Below are 24918 nucleotides of genomic sequence, written 5' to 3'. Positions count from 1 at the left end.
GTGGAAGGTCTCCATTTCTTCTATACTTTATTTTTGTTTCTACTGGATCATCTGTTTTTGTCTTTTGTCTTTTTTCAAATTTTTGCCTCCAGGTTATGAAGAAGTATAATGTGCAAGTGAGCTGGTAATGATTATAATTGACTGAAGTGGAAGGATGATTCAAGAAAGCCCTTTTTTTGTCACTTGTAATGTCTGTGGTGGCCATGTGTATTTGAGTTTCATTCTCTTTACTTGGAGCTGCTTTTTTATTGTCTCAGTTCACACCTGAATTTAGAATAAAATAATACAAAACCCATCCTGTCTTTTCAGTCTGTTTGGTTAGATGTGGATATTTATTTATTTATTTTTACAATAACTGGTATCATTTAGATACTTCCATTTGTACTTGTGTTTATCAAATCTCACTAAATAGACTGAAAAGATTGGATGGGTTTTGTATGAAACTTACTAATAAGACTTTATTTTATAAATAAATGTTCATCCTTAGCATTTTTCTCATGTAAAACAGTCCTAATTTTGACCTGAGTGTACGCTTAGTTTTGGTGGGAGCAATCTCCTCCTATAGAATTCTGGATGGGATTTGAGAGTATTCAGCATCTTCCAGGATGCAGTACCTCTTTTCTTCTTTTCTCCTGTGACTTGGAGGTACCATGAATCAAAATGATATGGCTAAGGAGCTCTGTGATAGGTAGTAAGAGGCAAGATTCCTTATAAGTGGCTTTGAGAGTGAAGAGCTTCTTCAAGTAGTAAGTTTTTAAAATCAGTTCTCAGGTTTTCAACTGAAATTTAGAACTTAAATGTACTGGCAAGTAAGTAAATACAGCAATGTTACAAAGAGTGGTTTTAGTGATTTTCTTTTGCAATGCAATAACCTGTGATGTTCTCTCCACTGAAGCTGCTAGGAGTATCTTGAGCAGGTCTGTGCAAGGCATATCTAGTCAAGCTCATATGCACATCTGAGAACAACCAAGTTTCTGTGTTCAGTGAGTTTCCCTTCTCCAAAATTCTTGGCAAAGGTAGGGTCTGGGAGAAGATAACTGATGTTAGGCCAAGTTTGGCAGACACAAATCAGTTAGCTGTCTGGGTATTTTCAGAGTGACTGTCCCTTTGGCACTTTCAACTTCCCATTTTGGGGGTGAATAAAAGTTTTCTGTGGCATAATATCTCCTCTTTCCTCTTCCATTAGCCTGACATCACAACTGTTCCTTAATTTTCAGGCAGGAAAAAAAAGGTTGTCGATCAAATGATAGTTTGAGATCTTTTAGTACTGGAGCCTTCTCTTGTCAGTAGGTCTGTACATACTCTGGCTTTTACCACTAGTGTTCTCCAGCACTCATCTGTGGGAGGGTAAAGTGATTGGCAAAGTCTCTTTGCCTGCTCAGCCGTTGGAATATTTCCAAACCATGCCTCACAGAAGCTGCTATATCAGTTTCTCTCCCAGGGGGCATGGCTTGAACCCCACTAACGAAGACTTTGCAGTTCTCCATTCAAATGCTTCTTAGGTAGCAGACCTAAGTGGCTGCAAGCCACTCAAGCACCAGTCTCAGGGTTTCTCTGCTACAGATCTTAGGTAGACTTGTATCTATCACCTATCTGGTCCATCCTAACAGTTTATTTCTGTCTTTATGCGCTTTCTCTGGCTTTGTCCTGATCTTCATAGTTAAAAGGCTGAAATGTTCAACATGCTTTTTCAGTGCGCTCATATTAGGCTTGGTCTTCAGACTCTAAGGAAGTTGTGTGTTACTTTGTCCACGTATGTGGTGTTTCTCATTGAAGTTTATATAGCAAGCATTTCAGGCTCCAGAAACAAACAAACAAACAAAAAATGCTTATGCAAAAAGCAAAATTATCACGTAAGATAATTTTATTTCAGATGAGTTTTTTTCTAGTAACCTTTGTTCTCATTAGATTCAGTGCTACTGATTTTCCTCTTTATTCAATTTAAAATTACTGCCCAGTGTGGGGCTGTGACACTTCACTTAAAGTGCTTTAACTCCCATGTAAGCTTCTTTCATTCATATACGTATATATGTGTATATAAAAATCTATAAGTGATGTTCAGTGATTTTGTAGACAGGCATAAATGCAGCAAGGTTCACAGTATGCCATGAGAAACTTGGCTATGAATTTAGACCACAGATCCTGATAACTGGTGCATGACCTGTGTCCCCTGTTCTCATAGCCATTTTTCTCTTGCCTGCCCTTAAGATATGAAGCTAATATTAGCACATAGAAGTCACTTACATTTTTCTATCACAAGAAAGATCTTGACTTCGTTTGGATTTCCCCTCCACACCGAAACAGGAATATAGCTTTTCCCAGAGCAATGATTTATTCAATGATAGCATCAAACTTTTCTGCTGTCTCAGAGAACAATTTATAGATTCTTCTCTCTGGCTAATGTCGGGTGTTTTCTTTTAAAACTGGTTACAGTATCTTGTGCCAATTTCTGCCCTTCTCTGTGCCCCACCCTGCAGTGAATCAGAAGGGCACTGTGTCTTTTTTTGGTCACAGGTCTCAGTGCAGTCATCCGTTTCTATTGTTGCTTGTGATGAGGCAAGTTATGCCGTGCTATACGTGGAGCAGTGCACTGCGTCTTATTTGGAAATTTAAATCAGTGAGTGGAGCAAGTGCCCGATTACTAAGGGTAGCATCTCAACATGAGAATATTTTGCCTGTCCTTCATCACCCGTGCTGGTCACTGGTTAGGTTGCAATTAGAATATATGGAGTTGGTATTGATTTACAGGAGCCATAAATACTGTGACACTTGCCAGCTTTCAAAGATCATCTTTCCCTTTGAGCTGTGACACCACGGTTAGAAGTGCTGACTAGAGCTACCACCAAGGTGCCTTTCCATGCTCATCCCTCTCAGAAGAATTTCTTGCCTTTTGCTATGAGAGCATATGATGATGCCCATTGGTATCCTCACCTAAGTGGGGAGATAGGATAGCAGGGTAGAAGAGTGTCTGACTAAGATTTTCCATCGTGTCCTCTTCTGCCTCAAGGTACCCAAAGATAGTATGGATTTGTAGTCATGACAGTGCCTTTGGCAATGGACAGATATCTCCTGTACTCAAAGTTTAAAGAAACTGAGTGTGAGCCTCACTCCTCTCTCATTCCATGCATTGCATGAGAAATGGTTATCACCAGATCTTGCATCTGCTGGCTAAATTGCACTAGGTGGAATAATTGAAAATTGCACCACAGATCCAAAAACATTTCTCAGTAGTATTAACACTGAGTTGAAAGCACTGATTCTGTTCACATTTCTCTTTACTCTTTGTTTTGAGTAAACATAATTTGACCTTACTTAACGGTTTTGAGTTTTTTTTTTAATTTCTTTGCTAACCTGATCTTATTCATTTGTTTTTTAAGATAAAGTACTCTACCCTTCATCATTCACAGAAACTGTTGTATAAATCATGGAATCCTTGAATTTTGACAAGAGTTTAGTTTTGCAACATCTGTTGAAAGTTATGTAGTATAATGGTACAGAGTTCTTCACGTACAAGCATGAGGTAATTAATCTGCATACATCACTTCCTTGTGTCTTGTCATTGTGTCTCAGTCGTACTTATGATTAGTGGGACTGTTCCATTGGGATCAGTGCAGAATAAGAAAGCTAAAGTTTTGTTTGTGGTGGGTCTCTCTCACTCACCTACAGAGCACTAGATACCCATGAAAAAGGTCAAATGTACAGAGATCTGGCATCGATTTCACAACTTGCAAGACATAGTCTCAGGCATATGTAATATATATAACTCATTGCCAGAAAGCTAAAAGGAAATGATTGCATTTCAGTACAATGCAATCTATAACAATAGTTTAGTGTGCATGAAATTAAAAACTGCTGCTAACGTATAGAATAAATAAGTCGACTGTGTTTATTTTTACTGCAGCTTTCTGTAAAAATAAGGTCCTGCTTCTTATAATATTTAATTGGTTTCATTAATAAAAACAGCAAATATTAATTATACCCATTGCTACAGAATATTGAATTTTCCAGTACTTGACATACAAAATATTGTTATTCCAACGTGTGAATGTGTCAGAATTCAAGTTCAGCAGGGTTATGCTGACAACATACTAACTAGCTTCATGTCTGATCTGAGGTTTCTTCTCTTCTTGATGCACTGTACTGGTTTTCCAGCATTGCTCACTTGACCTACTACATGTAGCAGTTAGTTTCATATGTCGTTAAAAAAACAAACAAATAAACAACAGAACTCGAACCCTAAATGCACAATTATCTAAAACCACACATTTTACCAAATTTTACTACATTTGTATTGTGATGGAGGGTTTGGGCCATGTAGTTACATTCAATGGGAGGATAAAGGTGTATTATAAAGGTACACAAGAGGAAATAAATAACCTTTATGCAGTAATGGCCATGCATCCACGGAGAGTTGTATGGAGAGGGGTGAAATAGCTAATGTGGAAACCATAGAAGATTTCTTTGGATGAAAGAACAGAAAAGTGCCGGCAGTTGGTTATTTTCTTTGCATTTCTTCTTTCTTTTTCTTGGAGGTGTGATGAAGAACTTAAGAGACTTAAAGAAATGCTCTGAGAGAAAATGGATCTAGATGTGATAAACTGAGTGACAAACAGCATGACTTTGTTAACTTGTTTTTATGAAATGAGGTGGTGGAGAATCTTAAGGATGAAACCATAGACAGGGGGATAAAAGATTGACTTCCCTTTCGGTCTGATAAAATTCTCAGGCTGCTCACAGAAGGTGAGATTTTTGTGGTTGTGGTGTTTTGAGTAGACCCGAGAATCTTCAGCATAGAGGTGGTAGCTGATTTCAAGTTTCTGTGAGAATAAGCACAGAAAGAGAGAAAGGCAAAGATCTAAAGAACAGTATGTATGAGGTCCCATAGATAGAGCAGAGGTGGAAGTTTGCAACATGGAAGACCGCTGTGCAGAAGCTTTCAGAGAAGTAAGGGGGTTCCAACTGAACTCTGTGCAGGTGAGATACTGAGGAAGTGTGGAAAATTCATTTGTGTCCAAGGCAGCTAAAATATAAGAGATTATGATGATGATTTAGGTTTAGAGGTTTGCTAGAAAGGAGGTTGCTGAGCTTGTAATAACAGCTGTTTCAAGGCAGAAATGAGACCAGGATGGTGCCTACAATGAACCTGAGAGAAAGGGTCTCCAGGCAAGGATGGCAAAGACTGCAGGGGGAGCCTTATAGATAGGCAGCAGAATCACTGTTCCTTGGAGTTCTTCACAAGTCAGCTGGAGAAAGGTCTGAGCAACCTGTGAACTTGGCCCTGCATACAACAAGTTGTGCTGGAGGCTTCCAGACCTCTTCTAACTTGTAGTGCTCGAAAGTGGTCTCTGTTAATTGATTGACATTGAGGGGGATAGCAACTGATGCAACAAGCACGGTTCTTTTGTGTTTGTTTTTTTTAAGATGAGAAAGACCAAAATTTTGAGATTTTTGCAGGTCAGGTTCCAACCATTATGTTTGGTGAATGTTGACTCCCCAGATAGGTATGAGAGTAACTTATTTCAACACTGAAAATGCGTTTTTCTTGATGGGTGACACAGTGGAATAGAATTTGGTTGGCTGGGTTTTGTTGTTGGTTTTTGTTTTTCTTTTTCCACTTGCTTAGAGCAAAAGGGATAACTTTTATTTATGAACTGTTAGGATTATCTTATTTGCAAAAAAATGGTTTTCTTTTCCTTTGGACTATGTTCTCTGTCTGACCTTTGTGATTGTGAACTAAATGCTAAAGCAAAAACTCTGTATAGAAGAATCTCATCTTTCTCAGTTAGAGGATCCTTAAGGTAAGAGCTTATTAATCACTGTCATACCAACTGAGAAGTTTTGGACCAATAATCGAATTCCCGTGGGCAACATTTATCCTAACTACCTTTAAAGTCTGTTTACATCTCTGATGGTCAAACTGCTGTTTCTTTTCCTGTCCTCTATAACAGTGTTCACTTACTTGTGAATTACATTTTGTTGTTATGGAGAATCAACATGCTAGCCATAGTATGTAGTGAGTTTGAAGATGGAGGACATCTGTTCACTGGGAGATTTCTACCTTTCCTGCAGTCTAAGCATTTAGGTATGCTGTGAACAGGGAGAAGTTATTTCCACTCATACCTTCATGTCCTTTCAGTATTCAAAAAACAGGAAATAACTGTACTCACATACTATTTAAAACTCTGTGATATTTGCAGTGGAAAAGGCTGTGTAAGTGCTTATCATTTTACCCTTTTTGTTTCTTTTCTCAGGCATTTCATTTTGTTTTGTGAGATGGAGAATAATATGTAAATATAAGAACACTTGCATGCATATGTTACGTTATCAAACTAGAAGCATGTCTATCTCGTAAACTATTTTAGCTTTGCAAATTATGTCCTAAAATAACTTTTATTACTTAATTGTACTCCAAAAGCATGGGATATTTATAAAGTTATCTGGACAAGTAGGTACATCCTCAGTAAAGATACAGTGGAACCTATATTTGAATCTATTTTAAAAATTGTTGTGTATTTTCAGGGTTGGTTTTATTTATTCATTTATTTATTAACCACTCTTTCTGACAAATTGGGGAAGGAAGGAAAGGAAACATCAGTACTATTAGACAAAGCAGTGGTCCGGAATGTATTTATTCTTGATTCTTTGTAGTTGCCTTTGAGAACGAAGAGGAGAGGAGCAATGAAGTGGCACATGCTTCTAGGGGGCATGAACTGCTCTTTTTGGCATACTTTTTCTTTCCAACTTGAAAGATCCATTTTCATCTCTGAGCTGAGACTATGGAAGAGTAGTTTTGGCAGGCAATAGAAAAATGTTTGAAGTATCTAAAGGATTAATATTAAACCTAGAAAGCTGTTGCTAATCTTGTCTTAAAATCACAAGTCTAACAATGCACAATTGCTTAGGAGAAACTTAAGTTCTTTTGCCCTGCTATGGAGTCAAAGGGATTGTTGAATGATTGAGATGAAGTGTTTGTACCGACTCACTGAAGGCTGCTGATATTTTGTACGATCTAAACACGATGTAGTTAAAAATTTAGTTAAGATCATTTAATTAGAAATTCAAAGTTAACCTTTCTACTGAGAACTGTTGTGTATGGAGGGAGTAATGCAGCAGAAAGACATTATGGTGGAGGCTTGCCTGGTTTTGTAAAACATACAACCATCTGATAAACCAGTTTATGACTCAAGTTTTCATTTAGGAATTCAATGGTTTTACTCTTCCTGAGAGCATACCTAAGAAAGAGGAAATGCTTTCCCTCCTCCTTATTTTATAATAGCTTTAATTGTATAAAAGAATTGGATCTGACTCACAGTTTCTTTATTCTGGATGAGGAGCTACGAGATATGGTTTAGTGGCTTCTGGTAGTAAGGGTAGTGGGAGAAGGGTTGGACTAGATGATCTTGTAGGTCCTTTCCAACCTTGTGATTCTATGATTCTATTCCTATTATAAACAGTAGTTCTCAGTCCTTCAGCATCACCACCCCATAACATCCAAGTCTTTTCATGTTGATCATATAATCCTGTATTACTCAGATACCTTGTTTAGCTTGCATGCATTCTATACTCTTGAAAGTTATTTTAAAGCATATACTGTAGCTTTGCTCTTTGATAAAATAAAACTCTTCTTTGACTAACTGAATGGAAGGTCAGGATTTTGCTTTGAAACTGAAATCCTGTTACTAACGTTACTCACCTTTCCACACTGATAAAGGGATACTTCTTGTTGAAAAAGGAAGAAAGTTCTTTGACAAACGGTTATGGCTTTTCTGTACAGCTTGTTCTTAAATGGAATTTCAGCAGAGGGAACCAACATTCATTGTCACTGTTTATGTATGAAACTTCTCACAGAGTTTTATTTGTTCTCATAAGCCAAGAGCAAAATTTACATCCTGTGAAGATTTACAATAAGACTAAGATTTTTGAAATGAAAGAAAAGGTCACTTTGCTGTGTATGGGTGTGTATTCTGAATGTCAACTCATGCAGGTAAACACAGAGAGATGTGTCTTAACTTGCTGAGCATTTTTTGTTTGTCTTTTTTTGTTTTTTCTCTTTCTTTTTATTATGGCAGGCAATTGCATGGAGATCTTGACGGTGACATGACTTGGCAAACATTTTGGAATCAGCTCAATATGTGACATCACACCCCCTTATGGTTTTCCACATAAAATAAGCACTCCAAAGAAAATAGAGAAATTGAGACTTAATCTGAAATCTATCATTACGTCCTCTAAGGTCTCATTAGGCACCTCACTATTTTCTTTTTTCTTATTTCTTTTTCGTTTTTCCAGGCAGATAGACTAAATGTTGCAGATCATAGTGGTAAATATTTTATGGGGAGAGTAGGGGGAGGTGCAAGGAATGGAGTTTTATTCCCATGCCTACTTTGTTTTCACAAAGATCGTGGTTTAGTCTTTCCTCCTGAGCAGCATTTCAGGCTGTGAGAGCACACGTGTCTGATGTAACATTTAGCAATTGCGGTTGTTTAGCTCTGTCTCTAAGAGATAGATGAGTGACTCGTACTTTATGAGGAAAGGGCAACACAGATGAAAACCTCTGTTCAGCTCAGACTTCAGTTCTCAATAAGTTGATGCTTTACAAAAGCAATTTTTGGAGAAAAACATCCATTCTGCCCTTTGCTGGGTGACTATGTGATTTTCTGTGCGTGCTTGTGGTTGCGTGCATTAATGCTCTTTTTTTTTCTTTTTTTTCTGAGAAGCAAATTATTTTTTCCCCACCTTCTTTAATTGCAGTGCGTAAATATGGCTGTGTACTTGGTGGGAAGCATATGTGCTATCATTGATATGTGAAGGAGAGAGGTGTAGTGGAAAGGGTGAACGTAGTAAATGCTGCCAAAATACATGGAACATGATGTTACACAGGCGAAGCAGAGGAAGAATTATCTATGCATAATGTGAGTTTAGAATAAGCTTGACATTCTCACACCCAAACATTTCCATCTGGAAGCTGTTCTGAAGCAAAAGGAAGTAGAGACAATATACTCCTATCTTCTGGAGTAGCTATCCACAGAATAGGAAATGTTCTATTATTTTTTCTTTTTCCCTAGAACGTGTTCAATTTTACAGCAGATTCAGAGAAGTTCTGTTTTGAAATTTTAAAGACAGTAAATGTCATTAAATTCTTCTTTATCCTTCTGAAAATTGGTTTTGAAACTCTCCCTCTATGCTTAAACAAGCTGTTGAGATTTTTGGTTACGGTTTTTGTCCAGTACTGATACAGGAACTTATTTTCAAAGCTTTCTGCAAACTACCTTCTGCCTTTATGTCATCTTTCTGTGCTTTGATTTGTCCAAACACCTTCTGTTTTTCCTCATGTCTTTCTTCTGCCATTGTAGTCTGCAGTCCAGATTTCATATTCTCTTACTTACATCCCATTGTGCACACTGAACATCTCAAACACACTGGAAGACCAACCTGCTTTATGTGGTTGTAACTTTAAACATATTTGTGCATCTCCCTGGGCTCCCTGTATTGTAACATACTTGTTGCTCTCTAATGGAGCTGAAGAATCTACCAACATGCTAACCTACACCACTGTTATGTAGGAATAATTCATTATGCTTTTATAGCTGAACTCTCAAAATATGACTCTACAAATATTCCTGATTTGCAGTGGATGCAGAAAGTGGACAGTTCTGTACACGTTATATTAAATTATAGGTATTTCTTAGTACCATGCCAAGTGGTAACCTTACCTTTCACGTTCTTTTTCCAGTAAGCTTATAAACTCATCACTTTTCTCCATGTATTCACTGTGCTTCCTCTTCTCTTCCTCTAATTCATACAGGGTCTGTCTGTGTGATTTTTCTACCATTAGAAGTTGCTCCAGCATTCGTCTGTGAGTTTCCTTCTGTTTCTCTACAACTTTATCAAGCTAAAAAAAAATAAAAAAAAAAAGAAAAAATTGAAATACTTCAAAACTCTTAGTTGCTCAGACTTCCATCAATAAAAGATTATAGGAGAAGCTTACTAATACAAAGTATGTTTAATAGCCTGATGGCTCTGTACTTTGTTTGGAAAAAATTATTTAATTCCATCAGCCTGAATCTAACAAACCAGCAAAATTAGTTAAGGTACTGTTTTGAGAGACCCTCAGTCACCTTCTGTACCTCCTCCTGCCATGAATGTGCTTTTGTCGTTGATATTTCTGATACGAAACAGATTCCTTGACAGATTAAGCCTCTGCTTCACACAGAAGTAGACCTATTTGTGGTTGAATACAAGTAGAAATCTTATTTGTAGTTCTGTAGAAAATGACAGGGATCTTCCTCCTTAGACATTACTGATCTTACTGAAGTTTGAGGAGGGATCACTTGAAGCCATCTAGAGACCTGAGGAGAATTTGTATTTGTGGGTGCTTTTGTTCACTGCTTATTCATCCTCCTCTAAGGAGGCTGTCTTCCTGATTAGGTCAACAGGAGAATCCTCAAATCTCTTTTGGAGAAGATAAATTTTCAGTGCAAAGCCAGAGCCAGCTCCTTCTAACCACAGACTATTCTAGTAGTTGAGCTGCTTTGCAGTAGTTCACTCTATTAATAGGAAAGAATTCACGAATGGGCAGTGTGGGAAGCAAGGCTGGTTCTGGTTCTCCGACATTTCCCCCTCTAGGGATTTCACATGCCGCAAGGCACACTGGGCCTTCAGATTCTTAGAGCCACTGCTTATTTTAGGCAGTATAATTCAGAGAACTATAATAAATTATCTTCTCTTCATGCTTATTGACAGTTTGGCTGATAGAAACGATGTCAGGAATGATCAGAATACCTGAACATGAGTTTTTGGAATGACTGAGAAAATCCTCTACTTTTACATGGGCTCCTGATTCTCCCTCTGCTTACTTCAGCTTCTTTCTAATCATCTCTTGTTTTTCCTGTCATTGTTAACTTTTTTTTTTGTTGTTGATGCTGATATGAATAAGGAAATAAGGTCTACTGACAAAACTTTGATTATTTGAATCCAAAATGTTCCATCAGAAATGTTGGGTCACTTTGAAAATGGCCTATTCTTTCTCCTCACAGCATCAGTGTCTTTTCTGTTGCAATGGAACTGAGTTAATTTCATCCATGACCTAAAAATATAAAGAAAGTGGTGGCTGACCTTCTCAGCTGCTTTATGGTGCTATTACAGCAGGTTGTCAAGACTTTCCCCATCCCATTCCCTGGCATTAGTGTACTTTTGCTTCTACAAGGTCAATGGGAATTATGAATCTGAATTAGGATTTCTCTTGGGAAAATATTTCTTATCAAAACCCTTCCATACTCAAGCTTTCTCAGGAAACGAGTGTCACCTCTTCCAAACTTCTTGGCTGTGTATTTTACAGGGGTTGAAAGCTGAATTGCCTTAAAAGGTCCGATTGAAAAAATCTGGCTATTTTAAATTTCTTCACATTCTTCTTCCACCAGGATTTCAAAATTTGAAATCCTTTGCTGAGATAGTAGATCTGGCAAAAAGAGAGAAAACTTTCACTGTATTTTATCAGCCTTCTTCCCTGTCCATCATTTCAGAGGGGTTTTTGGAGCAGCTATATCACAGATGCGTGAAGCACCATTGCCTGAGTTTGTGCTCCTTGTGGTCTTAAAGACCATGCCTTAAGGTGACTGTATGCTGTCCTCTGAAAGCAACCAGCATTCTGCTTTTTGATAAAGCTGTGCTGTGGTGCTGTTTGTGGCTATGGCCTTATCTTGCATGATCACATTTGCTGGTCTCAGCCTTCACTGTGAGGTCAGGTGAGGAAGAAAGCAAACATGTGAAACTCTTCCTTATTTTGGCAGTAAGCCCGTATGGATAGAGCTAAGAAAATGAAAGGATGCATTTATAGTGATACAAACATTGCTTTGAAAGCACATTTAAGAATGTGAGGGGATGCAAAAATTGTTATCATAAGAAAAGAAAGTGTAATTTCTGGCTAAAAGCTGATCATAAATCAAGTGACTTGTGCATCCCAACGTATAAATGACTGACAAAGATGGGGGTTGCTCAAACTAATCCATGCAAACAATATGAATCAAATAGAAATATTTCTGCTTCTGCATGTTGGGTATGAAGGATGCAGGACCTGCATGGTGTTTTATGGGTTTGTTTGCTGTAGAGTATTTGCAAGGGACCAAGCAGAGAACAGAGATATGGTGCCGTGTTGCTGTTTGGAAGCTCTTTCTGTCCCTGCAGGAGAAAAGGGTTGAACCTTGGGGAGCCAGTTTGCCTCCAGCATTTTCTCCTGGTATCTTGTAATGACTCGCACATACCAGCAGAGAGGAGGGAGAAGTCATCTGAGCTCCAGCTAGCATGAGATACTCTCAAAAGAGTGTTCTCCAGCAGCCCGTTTCTTCCTCAAGTTACCCTGTCCAAATGCTAGATGTGCACATATGAAAACGTCCATTTTGCACAGCATTTACTCAGCCTATACAGTTCTTGGCTAAAAACCCCAAATAAGACTAATAAGCAGTAATATAAATGTCTTCTGTGGGAAATTAAAGTGATAAAATCTTGATTAAATGATTTGCTGTTTTGTGCTTGCTAACCATATGGACTTTTTGCTAGAATTAATAGTTCTACATAGTGAACATAGTGTACAATACAGTGGAAAATAGGAGGCATGAACTTACGTAACTGTGAATAGTTGAGCACATTAAAAATTCACAGGCATTTAATTGTTTTGCCACCAACTCATGTTTGAAGTCAAATTAAGATAGTGCATCTCATATTCATTCTGTCAGAACTGAACTTACTGTCTTTCTCTTTAGACTGCTTTGTGTTTGGCACAGAACCAGAATACAATCCGGGCTAGTTACATTTATTTATCCAAAATATAGTGAAATATTACTCTTGCTAATAATACCCTCATGGTCACTGTGTGGGTGTAAATGTATAGTCCTGAGTTGAGGATATCTGGAAATGGTGGGAGCAGTTCTTCCCTTGTCTTCTTCAATCCTGGTTGTACCAGAATTCTGTGCAGATACATTGATCTGCTTTTCTGGAATGCCATGTTATCAGCATCTCTTCCTGTGAGTGTAACTCTTTGGTTTCCTACAGCTGTCTTCCCTTGAAAGTTGAGAGGATACCATCAGTTAGGCTTTGTTAAAAGGCAGATGGTAGCACTACATTCCTCAAGACGATTGGTGCCTGGGATTTAAAAAATGGGTTCCACTTTTAATTATCCCTGACTTACACAGTATGTAGGCTTTTGTCTACCATCTCTGCTTTTCAAGCACTTAAAGTGTTAAGAGATCCTGTTCATCAAGTTTCAACCAGTGAGGTCCCAGAGTTTTTATCTTTGCCTGTCTGATTTGAATCTGGGGTCAATTATAAACCAGAATTGGCTTTCTAATTCCATGAAGGTTTGAAACTTGTGACAAGATGCCGTTAATTCTGCAATATCTTCCTCTTGGTCTTCTCTCTCTCTTACTACATCGCCTTTTCTGAGTTGATTTTTGTTTTTAATGTCATTATTTTGATGATTTGGGGTTTTTATTTGAATCTGGGAAAATGGTTCTTTTGCAGTATTTATTAGAATGTTGAATACCATTTGCTTTCTATTCTGGAGAAGTGGCAATTGATCTGAAGCCAGAGTTTTTCATGAATATCTGACTCAATCATCTAAATTTATAAACCATGCAAAGATGGAAAGCCTTTTCAGACCTTTATGTGTAAGACAGAAGCAAAAACAAAAAAAGTCTATTTTCCTTTCTTTAGCCTCCTTTAAACATTAAGCAACTTATTGTATCTTGAACTGTGAGTAATGAGAAACCTTATCCAGCATTTGTTAGGTTGCAGAAAGGAATAACTGTAGAGCAAATTTACCTGAAAAACCCTCCACTTAAAAAAAAAAAAAAGTTTAAAAATATATATACATATATATCATAGCCAAGGCAGATACAATTTTGATGTATCACAATCCTCATCATTTTTGCAAAGAAAATATATTACTGCCATTTTCTATTTTGCTAGATTTTACCCATGAATCTTGTTCCTAGTGACTAAGGCTATCCGGTCACCAAATTTTTAGTGCTCTATTCTTAACCAAATTCACCAAGAAACTTCATAAAATTTGAGATGAGTAAGTTGTGAGAGGATGATGAAAAGCCTGTATTCATAGATGTGCTCTGAAATTCACTGTGTTTTCATCTGAGATTTGGGTAGATCCTTCATGTTCAAGGCCACAAAGCTAAATTGATGTGCTTTAGAGAGACTGAACAATTTGTGGGCAGTGAAAGAGGTTCATTGCCATGGTGGCATGGGGAAGATTTAATGGTTATTTCCCACCCTTTGTGCCAGGTTTTCCTTCTCCTTCCTCCCTGCTCTCCCCACTCTCCCTTTCTTTTATTAGTATCTGAAAAAAATGCAGGCAAAACCAAAACAGATATTGGACTTAGTTTGGGGGTATGAAGATGTGAAATATCTGACAGTTAAGGCATCCTTTGGTTTACGAAGACGTACAAAATGCTAGTGGTCTTTCTACCTTTTCAGTTGCTCATAGGATGTTTACCTTTGCCTCTAGGAATTGCCAAATCAAGTGGTGTTAGAAATCTTTTCTCTGCCATTAAGTGTAAGAGGGAAAAATCGTGTATAAACTTATGTAAAGTAACAGACTGAACTTACGTTTTCAAACTCTTTTGGACTTCTCTTCAAATCATTTCCATTTGTGCTCAAAGTTTCTGTGACATAATGCCACAGCGGTCTAAAATAAATTAACCTCCGGAGTTGAACTTTATCTGTTTCAGATTATAGGCAGAGGTTTTAACCTCTGAGCCTCTGAAATGAGTGCTGACCTTTTGCCTGACAATCTTCTCTGAAGTGAGCTCTGTATTCTTAGGTATGACTCTCTTCAGTAAGTTTGGAAAATGCTCAGTAGAAGAATTTTGTTCATAATTTTCTTTTTTAAGAAAACTATAAAGAGCAGAACATTAAGGAAATGTTGATGTGACCCAATAGGAGATATTGGGAATTCTTTTTTGGAAAACAAAAAGCATTACTGATATGAAGGACTTTTAATATATAGTGACTTGCATTTCAGGACAGAAATGAAATCCTTGTAGCTTGCTCAGAAAGTATGACTTCTGCTACAGATTAATTAAACTAAGTGTTACTTATACATAGTGTGAAAATATTAGATTTCTGCTTGGATTAAGTTTGTAATGACAGTTCATTATTCAGATCAATCACGTAAACCCATGATTCTCACAGAATTAGTGAGAGCTGGAATATGTAGGGAGTAGATGGCCACAACATGATGCTGTGGCATGACCTCATGGAGGCTAATGGAGAGGTATCAGGCTGTAGGAGCTCTGAATTAGGATAACAAGAGAAAAAAATGCAGAAGTGTTAAACACAAAAGGCAGACTATCAGAGTTGGAGGTAGTCATAAACAGTCTCTCCATGGTTGTAGCCTGAGGATCATTAGCAACCTGCTTATATTATTGACCCCATTTCTATGTTAGATTTTAGACCTAGAACATGTTTGCTTTCTTTCTCTGCGATCAGTGAGATCTTTGCTATTGATTTCTGTGAGATCTATGGTTAGATGTTCGTAATACATACCTCTCCCATAGGCTTTTCATAGATATCTTCTTGCCATTGCTCAGCCTTTGTTTGAATAGCGTCTCGCTGGAGGGCTTCCAACACCTTCTTGGGAGTAACAAAGCCATATTGTGCTTCAAGCAAAGCCAAGTCAATTTTTTCAGCCTTAAGTATTCCTATAACTTCATCTTGAGCCTACAGAAAGACAATGTAAGTTTTCATTTTGTTAAAACCGCATTTGTGTGTTTACAAGTTAGTTGGATGGCTTCTGCTTTTGGTTTTATGGGAGCAGAAGAACTTGTAGAAGAAAGCTACATCTATAAAATGCCCCCAAGATAGTAACATGAAGGCAGTTAAAGCATGAGGGAAGAACTGGTCTTTTTATTTTGTGAGTCGTGCATAAAGAACAGGATTTTCAGAATCTTCACTGGTGCTTAATTACTTCATTAGCAGTGAGGTTGAAATGCCATGCCAGGAGCAGCTCGTACTGGAAAAAATGTGACTCGTGGCATTGGAACCTAATTTTTACTTTTTTAATTTTAGTGAGTTATTAGCACGGTTCTGGAAGCCTAGACGCGTGTGAATGGTTTGGGTATGGTGGTGGCTTTTGTAGTTAAAGCCAGCTTGGAGAAGTCTGCTTTTGTCATTGCACTGAGCATATTTGAGCACTGAGTGTGGGGAAGTATATGGTGCAGGGGATGTGACCTTTCACAAAACGCATTCCAAAACCATGCAATAATGGCAGTTCTTTAAAACAAGATTGATTGCCTGCAAAGTTGGCAGTTGGGGCCTTAGTGCATGGATGTGTAAGTATGCATACATGTATGAGACAGTGCCTTCTGTACTTAGAGATATGTAGATGTGCACACACTTGTGAATGCGCCCTCAGTCAATCTTGCAGCATTTCTTGGAAGTAATTGCTTTAATGGCATTCTCAATTTGCAAATGCATGCTAAAGAAAGAAAAGTGTTTTAAAAGGTGAGCATTAACATTAAGTTGGTTATCTGGTGCCTCAAAATGGTGTCATTTTAAAATGCAGAACGTAAAAATATGCGTTGTGCTTTTCCTTTTTTAATGTCACTGCATTTTTTTTCTTAATCTGGCAAAATATCTGATGGCATTCTATTCCCAAAGAACAGACTCAATATGCAGGTGCATTCTCAACATGTTCTTCCATGTATGTATTTCAGAACTGGTTTTAGAAGGCAGTCAGACGCACGTAACTTCTTCCTATTTCACAGCACTCTCTAAGTCCATGCTGGACTGTATGCCTCCAGTATTTGAAATGGTCTATAGATACTCTGCTCTTTAACAACACTTTGTTCTGAATCATAGAATCGCTCAGGTTGGAAAAGACCTTAAAGATAATCGAGTCCAACCACGACCTAACCATACTACCCTAACTGAAGTTATGAACTGAGAGATAGGAAGTTGGAGGAGACAGAATACCTCCTGTGAATATTGCACTAATTGTCTGGAAGTCTCACTTCCAGAGATTGTGTTGTTTCATGGCAATGTCTGCTTATCTGAATATTTCCTCTGGGGGACAAACTGGCTTAGGTGACTGCCTGCCCCAGGCTGTGCCCAGCTGTTTCTTGTGGGAAGACTTTGTCCTCTGCCTCTGTGACAATGACACAACCACATCACTGTCTCAAACATCACTTGCAACACTTCAGTTAAAACCAAAACCAAGGACAGGCTAATCCTAGAAGGGGGGGGATTGGAAAGAGGTGTGTTAGGATCAGTAGCAATTCTGCTCCGACTGCTGTTGGAAGGAACACTCCTATTTGTCTGTTTGTGACTGTGCTTACAAGAAAAAGAGGAAAAAATCCATTTCTAATCTGTGTCACAGCAGAAAAAAAAAGCTGAAAGAGCAATCTTTGTGCACCTTAAATGGTCTGGAATGAGAGGGTTATGGCACTTAACTTTGAAACTTAATTATGTCTGGATTGTCAGCTGATCTTTAGAGATTTGACTTGGCATTACTGGAGGTGGAAAATCAGGAATAAAAAATGACTTCCCTCTTTTTTTCATTTGTAATGCTTTCTTTAGAATGTCGGACACAATTTGAAATTTTCCTGTCAGGCTCATTGTTTTTCAGTTTCTCATTTCATTTTGTTCCAGTTTTAAATCTCATGAGTTGAATTGAACGTGGGTAATATAAATAAATAAATGTATATGTATAGATGTGTATGTAGTTCTCTCGTGGAAAAAGAGGACTCTTATGGAGGAGTGTATGACATCTGCATTTTAATCTTAGTTTAGACAGGGCAAGTGAGCACCCCCAGAGACTAGTGTATCTATCAAAAAGCACTCATATAGCATGTGTGTTCCATTAAACATTTCTATTAGCATGGATTATGTAAATATACCTGCATATGTTAAGGAGGAAAATGCGAAGGTGCTGTCTAGGCAATAAGCTATGAAACAATGTGCTACAGCCATTGAAGCTACTTTGGATGCTTGCTTGTCTCTTTACTTGTAAGCTGTTTAAAGTGGCTGTCACTTTGTCTTTGCAATTATCCATTGTAGGATTATCTCCTCTTTTCTCACTGGAAATCTGGTTCCCAGTTCCTGAAATTGTTTGGCCTCCTGGCATCATTGGCTGCTTGGCAGCTGACTTTTTCCAGATAAAAAAATTCACTTTCTTCAAAATCTGGTATGTTGCAGAGTATGGTATGTTAACTGCATGCGTTATGGGGCATAAAAGGCATATTTTAATGCGCTAACAAAAGTTGTTAGAAAGCTTTTGTGTGAGTTACTACTGGTGAGTCGGCATGTACTGATTGTTTTGTAATAATGCTCACGACTTCATGGGAGAAGGAAGATAATAAGGAATTAAGTAACATATCTTAAAGGTCTCTACAATTTTCTCCATATAGTTTTCACAGTACAAACACTTTGTAATCAAAATACTTACAACAGGGCAGCATAATGGGAAAGTTGTGCAAGTTCTCTGCTTTGAGAATTTCACAGTTGTATACAGTGGATCATGAGTGTTTTAGTGTTATACAAACACTGTGAATAAATTATATTTGCATTTAGGAGAATAACATCTTTTCATGTTGATAACTATTATGAGTATCTGGATAACCTCTAGTTTTACATTCTTTGTAGTTTATATTAGTCCAACTCCAGCAAACTAGATAGGATGTTTCCTTAATAGGAAAGCTGTGTGTGTTTGCAGTAAAGTGCAGAGGGGAAAAAAAAAAAAAAATAATAATTTTTAACTTGGAATGCAAAATAAGATAATAAGTCACCTGTAATTCACCCTCCAGGACACTAAGAAGAAATAGCAGATCATCACGAGAGAGGTCCTCTCTTTTCTTGAAAGAACTTCTTTGCTTTTTCTCAGCCTTAGGGCTTCTTATGATGGTGCTGGCTTGGGGCACATCGTCCTTCTCCTTTGGCCTTCTTTGCACATTCCCTTTCCCGCTGTAACCTGTTTCTTCTCTATGGTGGCCTTTGGGCCTTTGTTGGCACGGCTTCGGTCTGGTTGGGCTTTCTGCACTGTTACTTCTGGAACGCATGGTTTCTCTCTCTGAAACTGAAGGAAGATGGGGAATAAAATAAAAGTTTTAACTTACAGAGAGTATAAAAATCTTATGCTAATTTATGGCAGTGTCCTTCCCTCCAGACTGGTAGTTTCCCCTCCCGCACTGGGCTTCTTGTCTTTTGAAAGGAGCTGACAGCCTTGCATGAACAAACAGGACTGAACTGTCTTCCTTACTGGATCTCAAGTGGCACTGAAGGGAGACTTACCTTGTCCTGTACATCTGGAAAAATCTCATTGCTAACACTTGCAAAGGCAGCACCCTTCGCAGCAATACTGCACGTATCAGTGCAGTCCAGATTTCCCATTTGAGAGATAGTGTGAGCTGCATGCTTTTCAGGTAGGTCCTTCATTAGGAAGATCTTTCTGTTTGTATTTCCCTTATTGGATAGCTGTGGGGTTTTTTTGTTCTCTTTCCAAGGGAGAACACAAAAGCAGTCCTCCACTTCTACAAGTTATGCACTTGTGTTACTCGTAGTTCATGAAGCATAGAGGTTAGTACATGCAGACTGTAAGGCATGAGCCTCACTATACCTCTCCTTCCTCAGTGATCACAATGCCTCCCTGTTAACCATGCAGTGTGAAGTCTTACTGCTGCTTTGGTGCTGCATTCTGAGGCCATCATACAACTGTTAGCACCACACCACCAAGGGAAGCTTAGCCGCGCTTGTTCCCTTTGAAGTGCCACTGTTACATAAATGTACTGTAATGCCTGTGCAGACAAATTACTAATGCTATATAAATACTGATTAATCTCAGGAACTCTGTTTTGCTTATCACCATTACAATTAAGGTATGAATGGATTATAATCCACCTCTACAGAAAAACTGTGGTGTGGTCATGGATACAGGTTAGCAGACAAAAACCCAATCATGCAACTGGGAGGGGAAATTATGCACGTTCCACATACAGATAAAGCACATTTTTTCATATTAAAGTGTGAAGCCAATTGCTGGAAGTTGTATTGGTGAAAGCTTATTGGTCATTACTTTGCAAAAGAACAAGGAAAGAAAGGCTTGAGCTCAACAGCAGCTGTTTGACTTGAAGTGGTGATTTTTCTCCAGAAAATTGTTCTGAGCCATGGGGGGCAGGAAATTATTGTGCTGTTGCTTTTTGGCCATACAGATCTGTGGCTGATAAAGTTCTTCCAGAGCTCCCCCTTCAGCCATGTTCTGAATCTAAATCTTGAGGTACTCTCTACAGCTACGCTCTTTAACCGTGGTAATTTTCTACTGACTGCTATAAGCACATCTTTTTGCAAGAACAGAGGAAGGGGGAAACACTTTTGGTTTGGTATGAATGGTGGTTGAAAGCAGGAAAAAAAAATATCCAAAGCATTACAGAGGAAGCAAATGAAATTTCCTTTAATACTGAAGGAAACCTCTTCTAGTCAAAATCAGAATAGCCTGTCTTTCATAAGAGAACTTGTTTCTCCTAGTGTCCAAAAACCAAGGTGTGTCAGAGTTGTGTGACATTGAGCACTGGATACCTGTTTAATGAAGCTCTGCTTCTGATCTCATGTTGGGATGGCATTGTTAGATTTGCCAGAGAAGTTACTATACTTCCTGGAGGGTATTACCTGTTCAAGTATCAAGGCTTGCAATTCACATTTGTCTACACAACTAGTGCTAACATGTAGTAATTTGGTACCACGGCAGAAATGGTCACGTTTGTTTCTAAAACAGCAGTTCAGTCAAAACCTCTTGGCTGAAAACACAGAATATCTTTAGAATATTTTGAGAAATTACAGCATCAATGCACCTGATGTGATGGGAGAAATGAAGGTCTTGTCTTTCCTAATGGTCTTTTCCAGTCTAAATTTTATGTTTAGTTTACTATCACTTCTTTCACTGAGGTCTGCTTATTTGGCTTGTTCATTTTTTGTATCTTGCTTACAATACGTTGCTACTGTTGATTTCCTTTCAGCTTCAAGTGTTGCATGTCTGCTTGGTTTTCACACGTGGATTAATGGCTGGTGGTTGTAGTATCAGAGCCATAAGCTGTGAGTTAAATCAGATAACCGAACTCACTTTAAGCTTGCCTATTCTCTTTGATCATGCAGGCACAGGATGCAATGAAACATGTAAATAGCCCAAGAAGTCTTTCCATTTTTTCCCCTCATGTGCCAGGTGCAGGGGCAGGCTCGACTGGATGTCAAGCTGTGAGACTTGTAACCAGGGTCAACATGGCATCCTTCAGTGAAGGGAAGTGAAACAGATGGATAATAAAGAGATTCTTACTTTTCCAAGTTTCTTTGGTTGGATGCACTGGAAACAGTGAACTTGAAAATGGCACAAGTCTCAGCAATCCTGATAAGATGGACATCTGCCTTCTGTTATTTTCTTATGTTATATACATTCTCTTGGCTTCAAAGCCACATGCCATGCATAGTTTTCACAGCTGAGGAGGCCTTGTGGTGACTCTTTTGAGCCTGTTGTGCCTGCTCCTTGATCAGGTAGATCAGTCCTTATTACACTGACAAAGAGCACTGGGTGCCAGAGAAGGTCAGTGAGCCTGCTGATTAGGTCACCCTCCTACAGAGTTGGTGCCTTTCCAGAGTCCCAAAGGGGATTTTTCTTTTCTTGTTGAACAGCCATTACCTACACTTCATTTGCATTTTGTTCTAGCATTTCTGAATGCCAGGGTCTACTATTAAACCTGCTAATGCAATTGTTTATCAGATGTAGCAATTAACACAAATGATTGAAGTGACATACTAAATGTATGCTTTAAGCACTTTTTTATTATTATTTAAATATACCTGACAAAAGAGGCACAAACAGTCTGGTATTAGTAGGCTGCCTTATTGCTATGCTCATTTGTTGATTTATTTAGGCTTTCTTACTACCTGTACATTGACTGGCATTTTTTTTTTTGTCTGTAGTGCTGCATGCATACGTAATAATGATAGTACTAATAATGTCTTCAAAGGATACAAATATGACAGACTTGGAGGAGTGTGGAATATTTCTTGTTTGCTCATTGGATACTTACTAATTTGAATTTCTATTTGAGTTAAAACCAAGAAGATGGGAAATACCCATTCTTTTTCAGTTCTGAATTAGAGGCTATTGTACTTGAAACTGTCTGTGTATTGTCTGATGCTAGTGCACCTTTAAATTGTGAGCCTTTATGGATGAAGCACTGTCTAAGGGACTAACAAAGTGCTCCTGACAGTTCAGGCGAATTACTGCTGCCCTTGCACCAACGTAGAGAAATGATCACTTGTAGTCCATAGGATGCTGGTTTTCTTTAAGGTTATTAACCCTGGAGTGGCCCTAATGTAACATTGAGAGTGGAAGCAGTGTCATTTGAAATTTTATAGCAGCGTATTTTGGTAGATTGGATCTTCTTTGAACAACTCTTTCCATTTACTGGAATGGTAATGAAAAGAAAATTCTTTGATATTTTGGAAGGTGAAAATGTTAATAGGGTTTTAAAATTTGAGGGTGTAAGTTGTCTCGTGTCACGCAAAAAAAGATATTTCATCCTTCTTTAGCTCTCAAGATCAGCTTGATGAGTACAAAATTTCCCATTTGCCTGTCTGCATCTCAGTCAGTTTTCATTATAAATCAGGTATCGATGGGGTTTGCATACAAGAAAGGTAGCTTGCAAAAAAAAAAGGTTAAGGAAGTGTTCTTTTTTGTAGTAGTAGCTGTAGTTCGTGAACAGTCTCTGTGGTTTCTCCTTGAGAGTGAAATGTTGCATTTTGTGACAAACTCCTATATGAAAATTAAGACCAGTTTCTACGTACAACCAAAAAGGATGGCAATACAGAATAACTACCAGAAAAAGTCAACAGCTTCTAAGAAGGAAGAAAGTAAATGAGAAGATTTGGTTGAGCCCTCATCTATGATCTGGATCAAATAATATATAGTAGGGAACGTAGCTACAGGAAAAGGAGAAACGAAGATGCATATCAGCATTCTCATATGATTAGAACACGATCTGGTTGCACAAAAATAAATGAAGATTGAAAGGGACCATCCTGATCACAAAGTCACACCTACTGACATTACAAACAATCACGTGCTGGGTATTTAATCCAGATGAGTCCCTGGACTGGACCTCAGAACTGTGTGCTTGAACTCCCTGTGCCATCTTTTAGCTGATTTTTTTGAACTTTACTGCCTTGTAAGTGTGCTGAGGTTACTATTCTGAAGTACTGTTTTTTGAGTCCTGATACAGGTTGTCTGTTTCACTGAAGACTTTGCAGCAGTATCTTGCTTGATGTCACCAAGTGATGATTTCCAGGCTTACCATTCAGTGCCGCTTGCTAGACTGGTCCCAGTTTCAAAATGGAGCAAAGCTGGCTTATATTGAAAAATTTTGGTAAGCCAAATTCTTGCAAGCAACATACTCAGCAAAACTTGAGTCTATTCTTAGCATTCATGTTTTTGTTCTTTTTATAGTCTGTTTCTCGTTCTGTTTTCTAAAGAGCTTGCTCATCTCTGAACGTCTATGCTGTCTCCCTTGCATATAAAGGAAACGTTTTCTCTTAGTGATGAGCAAGTAATCTGAGGGATCAAAATATACTTTCCTGAAGAGCCAGATGAATAAGTGACCAAATGTTTCTATGATGTTAACTTGGTCTCCACCCTCTCAATCATATTCTGAAGGAGATGAAACTGCGTTTGTCTCTTTGGCAGCAGCAAACAAGCAGGTGGTTCAGAAATCCTTGCACTTTTGTGGGAAAAACTGAAATATCCTTCAGAGATGACTTCACCACAGACACCGAAGGGTTTTAAGAGGCATCCATTATTTTTCCATCTATTTTTCCCCTTACTATTTTCTCTTTAGGTTGTGATTGACTTATGAGCTAAGAAAATCCCTCACAGGATCAAATCTTCTCTTAATCCCAGGGTAAGGATCCTGAATAGTTGAGAAATTTCTTTTTCTTCCAGAAATCCATGACTAAGCAAGGAATTATGTCTTTCTGTTTTTTAACATCTCTTAAGGTGATATAATAACGCTTTTGATTTGCTGAAATATTTAGGACTTCTACCAACAGACTGACCTTTAGGACTGAAGAGATTATTGCTCAGTATGTCAGCATTATGGGAGAGCACAAAAGCATACCTTCTCTTTCGGAAAGAGGTACGGAATCCTCCTTCCATCACTGTGAATGTGCTTTTAAGCACTCAGCTTATTTGTTCCAGGACATTTTTTTCATTCCCATGTAGAAAAGCTGCTGTGAAGCATCATGTTCATCTTGGTGCGCCATTGTCTGAGGATAAATTAATCTGCTGTCCCCATTCTCTTGCCTTCTTGAGTGGCCATGTGCCAGGTATTGTGCAGGCAGAGGAAGGGGCTTTTGGCAAGTGGCCACATCCTGTGTTGTGCCAGAGAAAGCAGTAGATTTGTCTTGTTCTCTTTCTGTAGTTCTGGTGTGGCCTGTGGGCAAGCTATTGAACCATGCTGAGCAAAAAGAAGAAATGAAAACACCATCTTATTAATTGGAATCCCAGGATCTGGCCGTCTCATGGCATCACTGAGCCTTTTCTGAAACTGATGCTTTCTGACAGAATGTGTTTCTCAGTTATTACGACTTTCAAGTGGAGAATGCAGAGCTTTGTGGTAGTTTGGCTCTACTTCCAAAGATACAGCCCTTCCTTTTGGGCAGACTGTTTTAGCATTTTCCTTGAAAACCATTTGCAGTGGCATCTGTCCAGAAGCTTGTTCTGTTGTAGTAAGGCTGATTACCTCATTGGGACCGTGCTCTCATTCATAGTTGACTCTTGTGCTGTTTTGGTGCATGTGCGGGGCAATAAATGAGAAGAGGCTTCTTTCCTGCAATAGGTTCTTCACCTAAGGGCTCTGGAATATATACACT

General features: G+C 38.4%; 1 protein-coding gene across 4 annotated transcripts in view; it reads right to left on the bottom strand.

Annotated features, from left to right (window-relative positions):
- The window catches only part of FILIP1L (filamin A interacting protein 1 like), a 196490-nt gene that overhangs the window by 58482 nt on the left and 113090 nt on the right, over positions 1 to 24918 (bottom strand). For all 4 annotated transcript variants that reach the window (XM_052664688.1, XM_052664703.1, XM_052664693.1 and 1 more), the window contains 3 exons: positions 18792 to 19078; positions 15553 to 15726; positions 9714 to 9892 (listed from right to left, as the gene is read on the bottom strand). In XM_052664688.1, the coding sequence (XP_052520648.1) occupies positions 9714 to 9892; positions 15553 to 15726; positions 18792 to 19078 (640 nt within the window). Of the gene's footprint in view, positions 1 to 9713; positions 9893 to 15552; positions 15727 to 18791; positions 19079 to 24918 lie in introns of those variants that run through there.

Source organism: Tympanuchus pallidicinctus, unplaced genomic scaffold (genome assembly GCF_026119805.1).
Source record: "Tympanuchus pallidicinctus isolate F22 unplaced genomic scaffold, pur_lepc_1.0 scaffold10, whole genome shotgun sequence".
Taxonomy (NCBI): domain Eukaryota; kingdom Metazoa; phylum Chordata; class Aves; order Galliformes; family Phasianidae; genus Tympanuchus; species Tympanuchus pallidicinctus.
Note: the sequence above shows the minus strand (reverse complement) of the source record. Positions and strands in the feature narration are given on the sequence as shown.